Raw genomic sequence first — 14,416 nt, 5'->3', positions numbered from 1 at the left:
CCGTGGCGCGGCCCGGGCAGGCAGCGAGGGCGGGCGGGCCGCGGCGCCCCGTGCCCCTCCGGCCGGGCCCGCCATGCGGGGCCTCGCCGGGAACTCAAGCCGCGGGCTGCCAGGCGGGCCGCCCTCCACGGTCGCGTCCGGGGCGGGCCGCTGCGAGAGCGGCGCGCTCATGCACAGTTTCGGCATCTTCCTGCAGGGGCTGCTCGGCGTCGTGGCCTTCAGCACGTTGATGCGTGAGTCCGGGACCCCCGCCCCTCCTGAGGGCCTGCGCGACGAGCCACGGGCCCAGCCCCGCCTAGGGCACCCTCTAGCTTGGAGAGTTCAGGCCTGGGGACCCGGGTCCTTTGGCAGAGGTGCCTTCTTCTCCCGTAACCCCAGGCTGGGCATTCCCAGACTAGCCCCGGAGTCCTGAGCCCCTCGCCTTATTGCTGCAGCCTCTAGCCACGGGTCACCCCTGCCCCTCCCGTACACACACTCAGACATCTCTCTTCTGAGGTGCCCGCCGAAAACTCGCCCTCCTCCCATCTTGTCATCGTGAATTAAGGTTACTCCACTTCCCAGCCTGGGACCACGACCCCCGTAGGTAGCATCCCCCTCCCTGCGCCCTCTCAGGGGTCTTCTTAGCCTGCTTCTTGTTCGTTGAGCTCACATCCCTAAATCCCTAGTCCGATGCTGAGTCTTTTTCAGCTCTTTCACTCCTAAGAATTTACCGCCTCCCTTTACCGTTTAAATCCGGCCACCTTGAATCCCTCGCAATACCTGGATTGGTAGATCCGTGCATTTCGTTTCCCAGCACCCCCTTCTCAGGGTGGACCTTTTCCCTTAGTGTTATTTTCCCTTTTGGTCGGGACAGGAGCTACCCAAACTACTTTCTTCTCCATACCGTCGCCTCTCTCTCCTTTCTCCCCGCACAGGCCCACCTGTTCCATCTCTGTCCCAAGCTTTTCCGGTTAGGTTTCCTAAGAGCCTCCACTGGCTGTTCCCTTTCCCAACCCACTTTTATTATTTATATTTCAAGTTCTTTTCCACTAGACTTGGGCAAACTAGTGGCTTAATGGAAAAGGAGGCTCAGAAGGCCTGGGGAGGTCTCAGAATCCCCATGCTAAGTCACCAGGCCCTACCAGGGGAATTTCATGATGGAGAAGGAAGCCCCAGATGGCCCTTCTGAAAAACTGGAAGTTCCACCCTGGTGTCACATGTGCTGTCCGGTGGAGGGTTGTGTTGTTTTCTTAGTGCAGGTCCTTCCCCTTGTTAGTAACAAGAAGCTTTGATTGTCTTGTAGGCCTACGAGTGCCCTTGTGATTGTATTTTGGAGGAAGGAAGGGTTAGAACTATCTGTACAGAGGCATCAGTTCCAAAAATAATGGAACTTCCCCACTATGCTCACGTGGGCAGAGTGGGGAGACCCTGCAGAAAGTATGCTGCTTGGTACTGGGGAGGGATCCTGCAGCTGTGTGCATATGTCTTGTAGAGTCCAGTTGTTGGAGTTGGCAGCCTTTGCTTGATTATAACGTCGGGTTTCTGTGGATGAATTCTCTAAGGCGTTCGATAGCTCTGAAGAGCCTCTGATCTTGGACACTACTTCTTGTAGTTGCCTGGCCTTGATAAGTCTCACAGAAAGTGCCCCCACTATGGAGATTTGTCACTTTTTCTTTCCTTTTTAGTCCCTTCTTGCTTTGCTATTTTTTCCTGCTGAACAAATACCCATTTGTTCCCACGGTAGTAATTTGTGATGACTTAGCCAAAATCAGCTGCTGGCTCGGGTGCACGGACTGTATGTGTGTGTGTTCAAGACATCGTGAGTGGGTCTTCACTCCGGTCCCACCTCTCTTGCCTCCAGCTGGCCTTCCTTTCTCTCTAAAGGAATTGCAGGCTTCATTTTTATTTTGTTCCCTATCCTGACATTTCCTAGCCTGACTCTGGCTGTTTTCATGGATTTGATTGATGCCGATGGCATGACTTATTCCCTAGGGTTTGACCCTTGTGATACAGAGAGAGGGGCAGGTGCTTGCAGCTGAGAAGCATGCCGGCTTGAATGTGTTCAGCATGGCAGTGCTGACCCTGCAAGTCTTCAGAGATGTACTCACCTCTTTATTTATCGCAGTCACTCATGTGCTTATATACAAATCCCACTTGTGGTTGCTACTTTCTGTAGGCAAAGACTGGAATGGAAAGTGAACTCTTGCTCAGTGTAAGACTTGGCTTAACATGAAAGGAGCTTGTGGAAATGGGCAGTAGGTCCTGGAATGATGTAGGGTAGGAGTTATGGGAAGACTAAAGCCGGTCTGCCCTGGACACAGAAATGGGGATGAGAATAGAGCCTCACTCCCCCACGTAGAAACTGACAGAGCGGGCCAGGGGACAGGACTGTGGGAGCTGGGCAAGGAGACTTATTCTGACTGGAATCTGATTTCAATCAGGGAAGAACCTTTCTTATCTTTTAAACTCCAGCCGTCTGTTGAAATAGAACTATGGGTCTTTTGTCTTTTGAACTGCTGGGGAAAAGAGGAAATCCTTAGGGAGCTGCTTTACATTTTGGGATAGACTTTGCTGGGGAAAGGGCCCCTGGGTGGCGTGAACAGTTTGTACTCATCTAGTAACCTAAAGGCTGGCTGTTCAAAGTCACCTGGCAGTGCTGTAGAAGAAAGTCCTGGTGATCAGCTTCCATGAAGATTACAGCCAAGAAAACCCTATGGAACAGTTCTGCACTGTAACACATGGGGTTACCATGAGTTGGAATTGACTCAACAGCAACAGCTTTGGTTTTTTTGGTTTTTTTTTGCTGAGGATAAGGAAAGGAGGTGGAGTTGGTCTCAAGGAAGTACGTCTTTGAGCCATTTGGCTTTGTCTCGGGTGTTAGCCATCACAAGCTCAGACTCTGCATCCTTACTCTGAGGAGCTCCTTGGGGGGAAATCTTATGGTCGAGAGTGCCAGGGTCCCATGACAAGTGTGTCCACCTTGCAGCTCTGGAGGGAGGTCTTGGTTTGTTAAGAACGGGCCACTTTGATATTCAACAGTTCCATCATTTTCTTCTTCAAGTGTATTTTAAATGTCACCCATCTCTCCTGAGCAGTTGACACCAGCAGTCCCTGTCTTTTCTGAGGTGACCATCTTTCTCTCCCAGTGCTTTTGTCCCCCTAAGTGGTGGACTCAGTGCCCTTCTTCTCTGACACTTCCCCAGTCCTGACTGCAGGTACTGTTTGTTTTTCTTGTTGGACCAGCTCTGTTCTGTAGGATGGACCCATTTCTGGGCCAGACAGACTGAGGTAATTCTCATCACTTCATATCCCTAATATGGGTGAATCCTCCCAGACAATCACTTTTTCTCTACTTACCGTTATTGCTATGTTTTTTACCTGGGGGTTTGTGCCCAGGAGGAAGACTTCTCATATAGGATCCTATCTCGGGGAGGATTTTGATTCTCAAAAGCATTTCTCATCCTCTCTCTGATAGACTTCTTGCCTCAGTGTGTGGAGTTTGCAGGCTGGCTCAGTTCAGGCCACCCTCTGTGGGCATGTCCCAATGTCACCACCGCTTTGCTAAGTCCACAGGCCTTCCAGAGGCTCCAGCTAAGGACCCTCCGTGTACAGGGAAAGCTGAACAAACTCAGAGACACATTTCTAAAGGTACTTCCCATGCTAGGTGTTCTGGGATGTCACTAGAAGCCATTGGGTGTCTGAGTAGAAAGAAACGCTTTAAATAGGTGGGCTTTGTCATGATCTGTGTGCCAAGAGGTTGCCCTTGCTTTGGTGGCTTTATGCATAGTCTGTGACTCCATGAAGTCACTCAGACTGGAATCACAGCGGAACAGAGCCAAGCAGCCCTGGAGCTCAGCAGGCTGTTCCAGTGCAGGGCAGTCCCCCAGCTGCAAGCCGGTGCCCAGCTGTCAGCCAGAGGTCACTTACGGCCCGTGTGTATGTTGGCATTTGCGGGTGTTTACTCTCTGGACGTGTGCATGCAAAGGAAACTCAAGCCTCCTTCACCGTGCGCAGTCAGGGTTCTGGGCTGAAATGTTGAGAGAATTAGTCTTTAACAAACAAGCATTTTGAGAGCTTGGCTAAATCTGCCAGCCAATTTTCGTGTTACAGATATGGGGACCAGCCAGCTGGGAGAAAGGTGTCTGTGTTTTAGGAAAACGCTGCTGGCGTTGACAAGTGATAGCTTTTTTCCTGAGGCCCACAGTAAAACCACAGACCAGTCCACCCAGCTTTGAAATCTTGATGTCGAATAAGAGTTATTGGTGTTCTCTGTCCTGGTAAACTGGCTCCCCGTGTGTTCTGCACATACACTTGTGGTGGGTCACCCTTTCCTAGGATCCCCTCCCTATCCCATCCCAGATTTCATCTTGAAAAATGTCAAAATATAAAAAAAAGATTAAAAATAAATGTAATGAACCCTGTCTACTCTCCATCTAGATTCTGTAATTATTCAAATTTTGTGACATTTCCTTTATCCCGTTACACTTTTAAAATTTTTGCCAAGCCATTTGAAGGTAAGTTGCAGCCATCATCACGCTTTACCCCTCAGCACTTCCGGTCCGTCTCCTGAGAGTAAAGACAGTCTCCTACATAACTGTATTTCCATTGTCACACTTAAGAAAAGTAATAATAATTCCATATGATTTCATCCAGTTTCCAGTCCATATTCACATTTCCTCAGATGTCACAGGTCTTTTACAGCTGGATTTTTTAAAAACTGAGATCCTATCAATGTGCACACATTACATTTGGTTATGTTTTTAAGTCACTTTTACTCTACAAGAATCTCCCCCTACACATGCAGGCACAGTTTTGTTGTGTTTTTTAAGTGACATTGAGGTTTTTGTTCGTTTGTTTAATAATATACTGTTGTGTTTTCAGTGACGGTTTACACAGCAGTTTAGGTTCACATTCAACAATTCCTACACAAATCGTTCAGTGCATTGGTTGCGTTTTTCATAATTCATAAACATTCTCAGTATTGCCGTCCTGGCTGTTCTTTGCCATCAATCTAGTTTCCCTGCCCTCTTACATTCTTATCTTTTGTTTTTAAGTAATTGTTGACCGTTTGGTCTCATTTAGGTGATTTTTTTTTAAAGAAGCACAGTGCTCGCGGGTGATACTCTTTATTTCGTGAGTCAGTCTGTTATTTAGCTAAAAGGTGGCCTTGAGCTAGTTTTGGTTCAACGTTTAAAGAGTAGACATTGAGAGTTTTTTTTGTTTGTTTGTTTTGTTGTGAGGTGAAAACATTATGTAGCTTTTTATTTTTATCATGTCTAAGGTAACAAGGAGCCCTGATGGCACAATAGTTAAGAGTTCAGCTGCTAACCAAAAGGTCAGCAGTTTGAATCCACCAGCCGCTCCTTGGAAACCCTATGGGGCAGTTCTACTCTGTCCTATAGGGTCCCTACGAGTCGGAATCGACTCAATGGCAATGGGCAAGGTAACAGGGTTGAACACTTTTTATTGCTTTATTGTGGTAAATATATGTATTACCAATTCAATATTTTTTACTTGTACAGTTCAGTGATATTATTTCATCCTGTTGTGCAAATGTCATCATTATCCATTTTCCAAATTATTCTGCCACCTTTAACAGAAGCTCAGAGTCCCCTAAGCAAAGACTCCCCTTTACCCCCTCTCTCCTACCCCTGGTATCCACTAATAAACTTTGGTCTCTGTACATTTGCCTTCTTCATATATGTGAGGTCACACAGTATTTGCCTTTTAGTGACTGACTGATTTCACTCTGCGTAAATGACATTGAGTTTTGAAGAGTTCTGACCCGTTTTATAGAATGTCCCACATTCTGGAGTTGTCTGGGTGTTTCCTTGTTGCGGTGTTTGAGTTGTTTTTCTCAACCTGTGTTTCCTGTAAAATGGGAGTTTGGTCTGGATGAGGAATTAGGTTCAGATTAACCTTTTTTGTGGCAGGAGTGCTCCGTCGGTGCTTCTGTGTGCGTCATACTACATTGCACTGGGAGGCATGTGAGGACAGGCTGTCTCACTAGTAACGATAATAATGTCCATTACTTGTTTGGGGGCCTCTAGATCTCACCCTTCTAAAGGTCCCCTTTCCTCTTTACGATTAATAAATTGTCTCTGTGGCAGTGATACCCTGAGATGATGTGACTATCCTGTTCCCCAATTACCTTTCACCCAGCGATCACCTTCTCCTGTTGGCTTAACGAATCACATTGAGGGCTGATGGGAGCTGGAGCTCCTGAGTGACAGCCCCTATCTGGGCCTGGCACCCAGCACATACTCAATAAACATCAGCTTCCTTTCCTCCCTCTGGTGTGCCGGCCAAGGCAGAGGAAGAAGGTGCCTTTCTCTGTCCCAGACTGGTGTGCCCAAGGGGGAAGCAGTGTGATCAGTGTCAGCATCCTGGCTGTTCAGGGTCTTTAGTTTTAGAAAGTTTTCAGGTTTCCTAAATGCTGATTTGTCTAGTAGCGTTTATCTATAATGGTGATCTACTGCTTTATTTATTATAAAACTTCATTAATTTGGAATAAAATCGGGCAAGAGGGAGTTATCTGAACTACGGGACAATCTGAGTTGTAGAATAATTTAATGAAATGCATTTTTTAGACTTTTAAATGTCTCTGTTTGCCAGATGTTGCCCTCTAGGGCCTAGCAAGCCTCTACTGCTTTAATGAACTGTTTAAAATCCTTTGCAATTAGTGTACTATTTGCGCGAAGATGACGTCGTGTTGGAGGAGTTTTATGAGTGGTTAAAAATAGCAGGATCCCTGGCTCTGGAGCCAGTCCGACCAGGCTTCCATTTCTGCTTCTGCCACATAGTGGCCTTGAGCAACCTGCACATTTCTTGAAGCCTCTTCTGTTTCCTCCCCAGTAAAATGGGAATAATAATTTCTCTTTTTGGAGGCTGTGGAGCTTAGATAAAATGTCTGTAAGGAAACTGCTCAGTGCCAGGCACATATTTTTTTTTGTTAGCTGCAGTCAGGTCGCCCCCAACTCACGGCAGCCTCAAGCACAACGGAACGAAAGGCTGCCTGATCCTGCGCCATCTCCACGGCTGGTTGCGGATTGGACCATTGTGATCCACAGAGTTTCACGGGCTGATTTTTGAAAATAGGTTGCCAGGCATTTCTTCCTAGTCTGGAAGCTCTGCTGAAACCTGTTCGGCATCATAGCAACGTATAAGCCTCCTCTGACAGATGGTGGCTGCATATGAGGTGCATTGACCGTAAGTGGAACCTAGCTTTCCTGCATGGAAGGTGAGAATTCTACCATGAAGGCACCACTGTATTCATAGGCACATGTTAAAACCATTTGCCATCGAGTCGACCCTGACTCAGGCAACCTCATGTGTGTCAGAGTAGAACTCTGCTACGTAGAGTTCTCAGTGGCTGATCTTCTGGAAGTAGATTGCCAGGATTTTCTTCCGAGATGCCTGTGAGTGGACTCGAACCTCCAACCTTTCAGTTAGCTGCCAAGCACCTTAACTGTTTGCACCATCCAGGGACTCCAGGCCCACATTAGGCCCTCTTACATATGTGTGTGTGTGCAGTAGGGTGATGTCCTCATTGTTATTATAGTTTTTGCATTCATGAGTCTCCTTGCAGAATATTTCACAAGTGCCCGAGTCACTTGATTTCTGAATTGGGTTAAACATCTCCCTTTCTATCTTGTTTACTCAAGCTCTGTACCTTTCACCCTCTTTTCATAGACTACACAATAGTTAAACAAAACAAAAAACTAACCCAACCGGCATGTTGTTGTTAGGTGCCGTCGAGTTGGTTCCGACTTATAGCGACCCTATAGGAGCAGCTGATGGATTCGAACTGCCCGCCTTTTGGTTAGCAGCCGAGCTCTTAGATTGTGAATTCCAAATTACACATACCAAAACCCTGTGGCTGAACTACGGTATATGTAATCATCCCCTTCCTTTTCATAACCCTTCTGGCTGGAGTCTTCACCTACAGAGCCTCAGGTGGGCTTGCGAGGGCAGTGGGTGGACTGGTGCCACCCCACCTACAGGTGAAAACCCTGCATCGCAGTCCTTGAGGCTTACCTTGCCCCAGGCCCCACCATGGTGGTAGGTGGTGACACTGGCCACTCGAGCCTCCTTCCCTGCGGCTGGCTCCTCACTGAGTCCCTCGTGTGCCAGCTCTGTCAAGCACTGGTATGCTTCACAGGAACCCTGTAGGGAAGGGGTTGTTTCCATTTTATAAACAAGCACAGCGAGCAGGTGAAGTGTCTTAAATAGGTCTCCTGGTTAGTAGGTGGCAGAGCTGAAATGCAAGCCTGGTCCCTCAGACTCCAAACACCGCCAAGCTCTTAGCCCCTGCCTCTCTTCCTGCCTTCCCCCCCTCCACCCCCTGCCCTGCCTTCTTTCCACGCAAGTGCACTTTCTGATTACTTCTGTATCCGTGGCTATTCTACCTTATTTTTTTCTATCTGAATAATTGTCATTTTTTTCTTAATACTTTTTATGTCCAAAGTATTATCTGGGGCTTCAGATTGTTCTATGGATATTATTAGCATTAAAAATATAAATTTATAGTGACTTGCTAATAAAACGTAGCTCATACATGCATAGTGACTCATGCATGTCTGAGTTGTATCTCAGGTTTGCTCCTCCGGCCTGGACCTCTGGAAGGTTTTCCCCAGCTGTGCCAAGAATGACACTCCTACCTTAGGGCCTGAGGCCTGAGGCAAGGGGGAGGCCCCCCCTGAGGATCAGGGGAAGGGAGTTCATGAGTCCTTTGACTAATTGGTGAGGAAGGGGTTTCCAGGGCCCTGGGTGGTTTCAGGAGCCCTGGTGGTGCAGTAGTTAAGAGCTCGGCTGCTAACCGAAAGGTCAGCAGTTCCAATCCATCAACTGCTCCTTGGAAATCTTATGTGACAGTTCCACTCTGTCCTTTAGAGTCACTATGAGTTGGAATCGACTCGATGGCAACGGATTTGGTGGAGTTTTTTGTTTGTTTTGGTTTTTGGGTGGTTTCTGGTTGCTTGCCAGTGTTCATGGAATTTCTTTCCTTGGTGCTATATCATTGCTCAAACCTCATGAGTGTGTAGAAGTGGTTGGTGAGTCTCTTTTAAATTACTTCACTGCTAGATAATTTTCCATCTAATTTCTAAGGTTTCTCCACTTGACAGTATTTTGGACTAGATAATTCTTTGCTGTGGGAACTGGCCTGGGTGTTATAGGATGTTTAGCAGCATCTCTGGCCTCGATGCCAGTAGCATCCCCTCCCCAGTTGTGATAACCAGAAATGTCTCCAGTTGCCGAATGTCCCTTAGAGTGGGGGTGGGGCGAAATTGCCCCTGTTTGAGAACCACTTCATCTGTTCAGTTTGTGTATTACTCAGCACTCTCTCATATGAACACTAACAGAATGAATGAGAAGGTCAGTACGTTGCCTCCAAAGTATGACAACAGTGGACTGTGTAAATTTGCCATCTGTGGCCCTAGGCGCTGCCTCGACAAAGAGCTGAGGCCTTTCCTCCTGGAGGGAATTCCGTGTGAGTGCACACTGAAGGTGAAGGAGGTGTGAGGGGCTCTCAGAGGGAGTGCTGAGGGCACAGGTCCCCTGTAGTTAGTAACTGGCGGGGTGGTCAGTTTTGGGAGGCTGGGTCAGGGGACACATGGGAGACTTTGGGGCCGGGAGATCCCAGAAAAAGAGGCAGTATGCTTAGAGAGGTTCCAGAGAGCCTTGCTTGTCCACTTTGGGCCTCCTTTCTACAGCTTGCACATACAGAGAATGGTGAATTGTTGGGCGGCAAGTCAGGGTCTGTATTTACCTCATGCTCTGTTTGAATTATTTCTTTGGGACTCTTTCTTTTAAAGGAGCTTTATCATGCTGTCCCTTTTAGACCTCATGGGCCCACCCCTGAGGGGCAGATAGTGTCTGTATCTTTTGGCTGCAGGAGGAGAAAAGGGGACCTTGTGACCTCCCAGTGCCTTCTGAGAGAGGTGGTGGTGGTGATGACGTGGCAGACAGGCGGAGGCATGGGGCAGGGTGGCATGGAGGAAGGGGACAGTAGAGGAAGTAAGAAAAGACTGGGGCCAGTGTTTCCTTGGCTTAACATTTCTTCAGAAGACTTGGCTCTTCCCCGACCAGTGATACGTGTCAAGCGCTCTCATGCTTGTTCTCTATTTTTGTATTCACACGTGTATGCACAGTAGGTCAGAACACATTCGGGGCCAACCCTATAACTTTCATACATTCACCTTTCTCAAAATGCTAATAATTTCCAGCTTTTGTTGTAGCCTGTGGGCTTTTCTAGGCTTCTTAAGCTCATTTACTTTCTTCACAGGCTCTTCCATTTTGTTGGATGACATTTTCACTTAGTAATATGAAATGATGTAGAGAGATGAGGAAGTAATGCAACACATTTAAATAAGTGATACAAGCACAAGACCTGCTCCTACTAGGACAGTTGAAAAACAGCTGCAGCACACACTGCCTTCTCTTGCCAGGCTCCCATGCAACGTGGCCGGCCTGGTGGATCACCGGGACAAATGCATCAGAGCATTAGAGCAGGTTTTCTGTCTGGGTAGTGAGTTGTGGGTTAAAATAATTGCAGGGCGCTACAGCGAGCGTTAGCAGAGCGAGAGTGTAGAGAGGGAGGCTGCCTGTAGCACCCAGTGTGTCAAACCCACGCATGGAGAGCGGAGTGGAGTGTGGAGGAGACACTCACAGAATGTTCTGAAATGCATATATTACAGATGTGGCTGCTCCTCCCCTGCTGGAGTTTTGACATTGGGGTTTCGGAGGCAGCAGACTTCAGATTGGAAGTCTGAGTTTTGCACCACTGCCTCCACCCTCGGTCTGCACTCTTCAGTGAACTATGACCCAGCATCCCGGGAGAGGCTCACTATGAGAGTGTGTGTTGAGGTCCTGCAGACACAGAGTGGGCAGACTTAAATGAGGATGTCTTTTCTGTCAAAAGCCCTGGTTTTATACTTCTATCCCCAGATTCCTCTGTGAGAAATCTCATCAGTGAACGGGGAAAAAAATTTGCTTCTATTACATGAAGGTTGAGTAAAACAGGAATGTTAAATGGCCTGTCAGTCTGCTGGGCATGTTACGTATGGGTTTTCTTCAGTGTGTACTTAAGTAGATAATTTACTAGTATCCTAAATAGGTAAAAATCTTCAGGGAACTATGCAGCGAGCAAGCTGTAGTCTTGCTGTGGAGCTGGGTTCGAGTGTCACTGCTGGGGGTGGGACAGGATTCTGGGTGCAGCCGCTTTATGGTGACATCTTGTTCTCCCGGTAATGGAGTCCTTGGGCAGGCCTGTGTGGACATGCCACAGGCTGAATTTTGGTCTGAGATGATGTGAGACATAAGCGCATGGGGTGGGGGTGGGGGGCAGGGATGAGCGGAGGGGGATATAAAAGGCTCTTACACTGTCTGAGGATGTTTGCTAGCTCAAGCTCCATTACCTTTGAACCCCCGAACCATCTCGAGGCTCCTTGGTCCTCGCTCCCACTGGCTGTAGCTGCCTGTAGTGTTATGGGCGGGCCCTTCTTAGCCTAGGACTGAGACAGTGCCCTGGTGTCTTGCAGGACAACCAGTCCTGGGCTGCTGCACGCGTCTGTCACTATAGTTCTATGGATACTGCAGTCACCAAGGTCCACTTGCAGCCTGGGCCAAGGAGAGCAGCCAGGCTACCAGATGCTGGGATACAGCTAGATGCCCCAGGCTGTTGTCTCCTGGCCCCCTGCATGTGCCAAACCCACTCCTGTCTCCTCCTCCCCTCACCCCCAAATGCTTTCCTCTTTCCTCCCCACTTAGCCACTTCCTACCCATCTTCCAAGAAACTTCCCCTCATGACCTTAGCCCTATGGTTGTTCTACTTTGAAGTCATTGGAACATACAGCCTGTACTGTACAGGTTAGGTCTCTGCTTGTCCTGCCTTTTACTGTGCTTGGGTCTGGCTTGGCTGGCACATGGTGTACAAGTGGTGATAACTGGCCAAGTGCTCAAGTCCACAGGCAGCAAGCAGTTCACTCCCTAATGGGGGCTGGCCATGAAGAGAGCAGTCAGGTCTTGGGAGGTGGGAGGAGACTGGGGTCTTTTTCCTTTCCTTTTCTTTAACTACTAAATACTTCAGCATGTATTTCAAAGACATGGGTGTTCTCTTTTATATAACCACAGTACAGTTATCAAAACTCAAAATATAACATTAATATGATATTATTAATCCACAGTCCATATTCAAACTTTATCAGTTACCCAAATACATGGCTATTTTTTCCTGGTCCAAGGTTACCTGTTGCATCTAGTTACCATATCTCTTTATTCTCCTTTAGTCTGAAACAGTTGCTCAGCCTTCTTTTTTCGTGTTCCTTAGCCTTGACATTTTTCAAGTGTACAGGCCATTGATTTTGTAGAATGTCCAGATTGTGTTTGCCTGGCGTTTTCTCGTGATTGCGTTCAGGTTACGTGTTTTTGGCAGGGATGCTACTTAAGTAGTGTGCTGGTCCCCTTAATGTGTCACATCCTGAGGCGTCTGATGTTGGTTTGTCCCGGTGTTGGTGAAGTTCTCTTTAATGACTTGAGTCTCTCCCTGTAAAGTAACAATTTTCCCTTTTTAATTAATAAGTAGCCTGTGGGGAGATATTTTGAGACTATGTAAATATAGGACCTATTTTCAGTCTTCCTTGAAAAGCGTTCTCTGGTTGGAAGATGGGAGCCATAAATAGAGACAGACGGTGCTTTGGCCAGATTTTGATCTGGTAACAATCTGGTGACAGTATTGAGTCATATTTGTAGAGCACTCATTCTGTGCCAAGCCCTGTGAGTGCTTTGCATATGTTAACTGATTTACTCCTCACATTAGCCCCCTGAGGTTGGTACTAATATCCTGCTTTATACCTCTGAGACACAGAAAGGGAAATTGACTTGTCTGAGGTTGTGGCAGCCACTAAGTGCAAAACTGGAATTCAAACCTGGCGGGTCGCATTCCAATGCTGGGGCTGCCCTCCCCTCCGCCGCACTGCCTGTCTGCCATGTTCAGCGTTCGTGTGCAGCATGTGACACGGGGACACTGCTTTCTAACATCTGCGGGCCTCCTCTCTCCTCTGTGTATGGAGCTCTTCAACACCAGTGGGTTCCCGCCATCCCTCATCTGCTCGGTTTTTCTCTGAGAGCATCTCTGCAGTCTTCTTTCTCAGCGTGATACAGGGAACAGGAAAAAGCCAAAGGCTTTCCATTTTGAGATTGGAATCTAGCAGGGCTTGTCATTGAAGCCAGAGGGATTTTTTACATGGATAAATTTAACATTTGAGCCCGTGCAAAAGGAGATGAAGAGACTTTTGCACATGAAGGAGTAACTGGTGTGGAACTTTCTCTTCTGTTATAAACAACCAGAAAACAGGCCAAAATATATAAACAGCTGTTTTCAGACATTGGATAGCAGGCAGCTCAGAATAGTGATCCCTGAGAGGAGGGAAATCCACCCGCTCCTCACTCGTTGACGTGGTCAGGTTCTAAAGACCAGATCATTATGTGAAAATCAGGCGTTAGACCAAGCTTCAGCCACCAGATGCTCCTCAGGCTCCAGGAGTCATCTCCCAGGCGGCCCCAGGGGCTCCTTCCTCCCCTGCAGCCGCTGTCAGCAGCATCTTCAGTTTTTCGGTGGGCAAGTCGGCTTGTGCCATTTCAAATCACAGGCAGAGCAGATTGGGTCAGGATTTGCAGCCATGAGGAGACCTGCCTTACCTCAACTCACATGAAGTTCTTGCTCTCCACGGAAATGCCCACCCACCCAGAACTGTCACCTGCTGCCTACAGCGCCTCCAAGCGCACAAATGGCGGATCTCGGGGTCTGTGGCGAAATGACTGCCACACATCCTGTCTACACCTCTCTGCTGCCTTCTCGCAGACTCGCAGCCTGAAGCCACAGCTCCACCACCAGCCTGCAGCCTGCGTGAATTCGGTGAGGCCCAGGAGTACTCATGCAGGTTAATGGCTCGAGGCCCCAGCGTCCTGCCTTTTTCTCTTTTAACTTTATTTGAATCCAAGGCTAGAGAGAGGGGTGTGATGGGAGGTGTGATGGTTAAGATTGTGTGTCAGCTTGGCTGGGCCATGATTTTCAGTGGTTTGGCAGTTATGATGTAGTTTGGCTGTTGTATAATGATGCAATCACTTCCATGATGAGATCTGATATTATGTGATCACCTCCATGATGGAATCTGCTCTGAGTGGCCAGTCAGTTGAAACGGAGTTTCCTTGGGGGTGTGGCCTGCATCCAATATAGGTAGACTTTCTGACAAGGCTTGCTGGCTTTTGCTTGCTCTAGATCCTGCAGCTGGCTCCCGTTTGTCTGACCTCTGGTTCTTGGGACTTGATTGCAGCTTACGTGCTGATCTTGGGATTCGTCAGCCTCCCTGGTCTGGATCTTGGGTTTGCCAGCCCCTGCTGCTACATGAGTCAGGAGAAGCCTCCAGCCTGACCCACA

The 14,416-nt window shown here is 48.0% G+C and overlaps 1 protein-coding gene across 1 annotated transcript in view; it reads left to right on the top strand.

The window, feature by feature from the left end:
• Positions 1 to 14,416, top strand: part of STIMATE (STIM activating enhancer) — a 68,556-nt gene continuing 54,140 nt past the window's right edge. Inside the window, exon 1 of the mRNA XM_004368611.1 lies at positions 1 to 233. Within this exon, the coding sequence (XP_004368668.1) occupies positions 74 to 233 (160 nt within the window). The 5' untranslated portion in view covers positions 1 to 73. The remainder of the gene's footprint in view (positions 234 to 14,416) is intronic.

This window comes from Trichechus manatus, unplaced genomic scaffold (genome assembly GCF_000243295.1).
Source record: "Trichechus manatus latirostris isolate Lorelei unplaced genomic scaffold, TriManLat1.0 scaffold00001, whole genome shotgun sequence".
Taxonomy (NCBI): Eukaryota; Metazoa; Chordata; class Mammalia; order Sirenia; family Trichechidae; genus Trichechus; species Trichechus manatus.
Note: the sequence above shows the minus strand (reverse complement) of the source record. Positions and strands in the feature narration are given on the sequence as shown.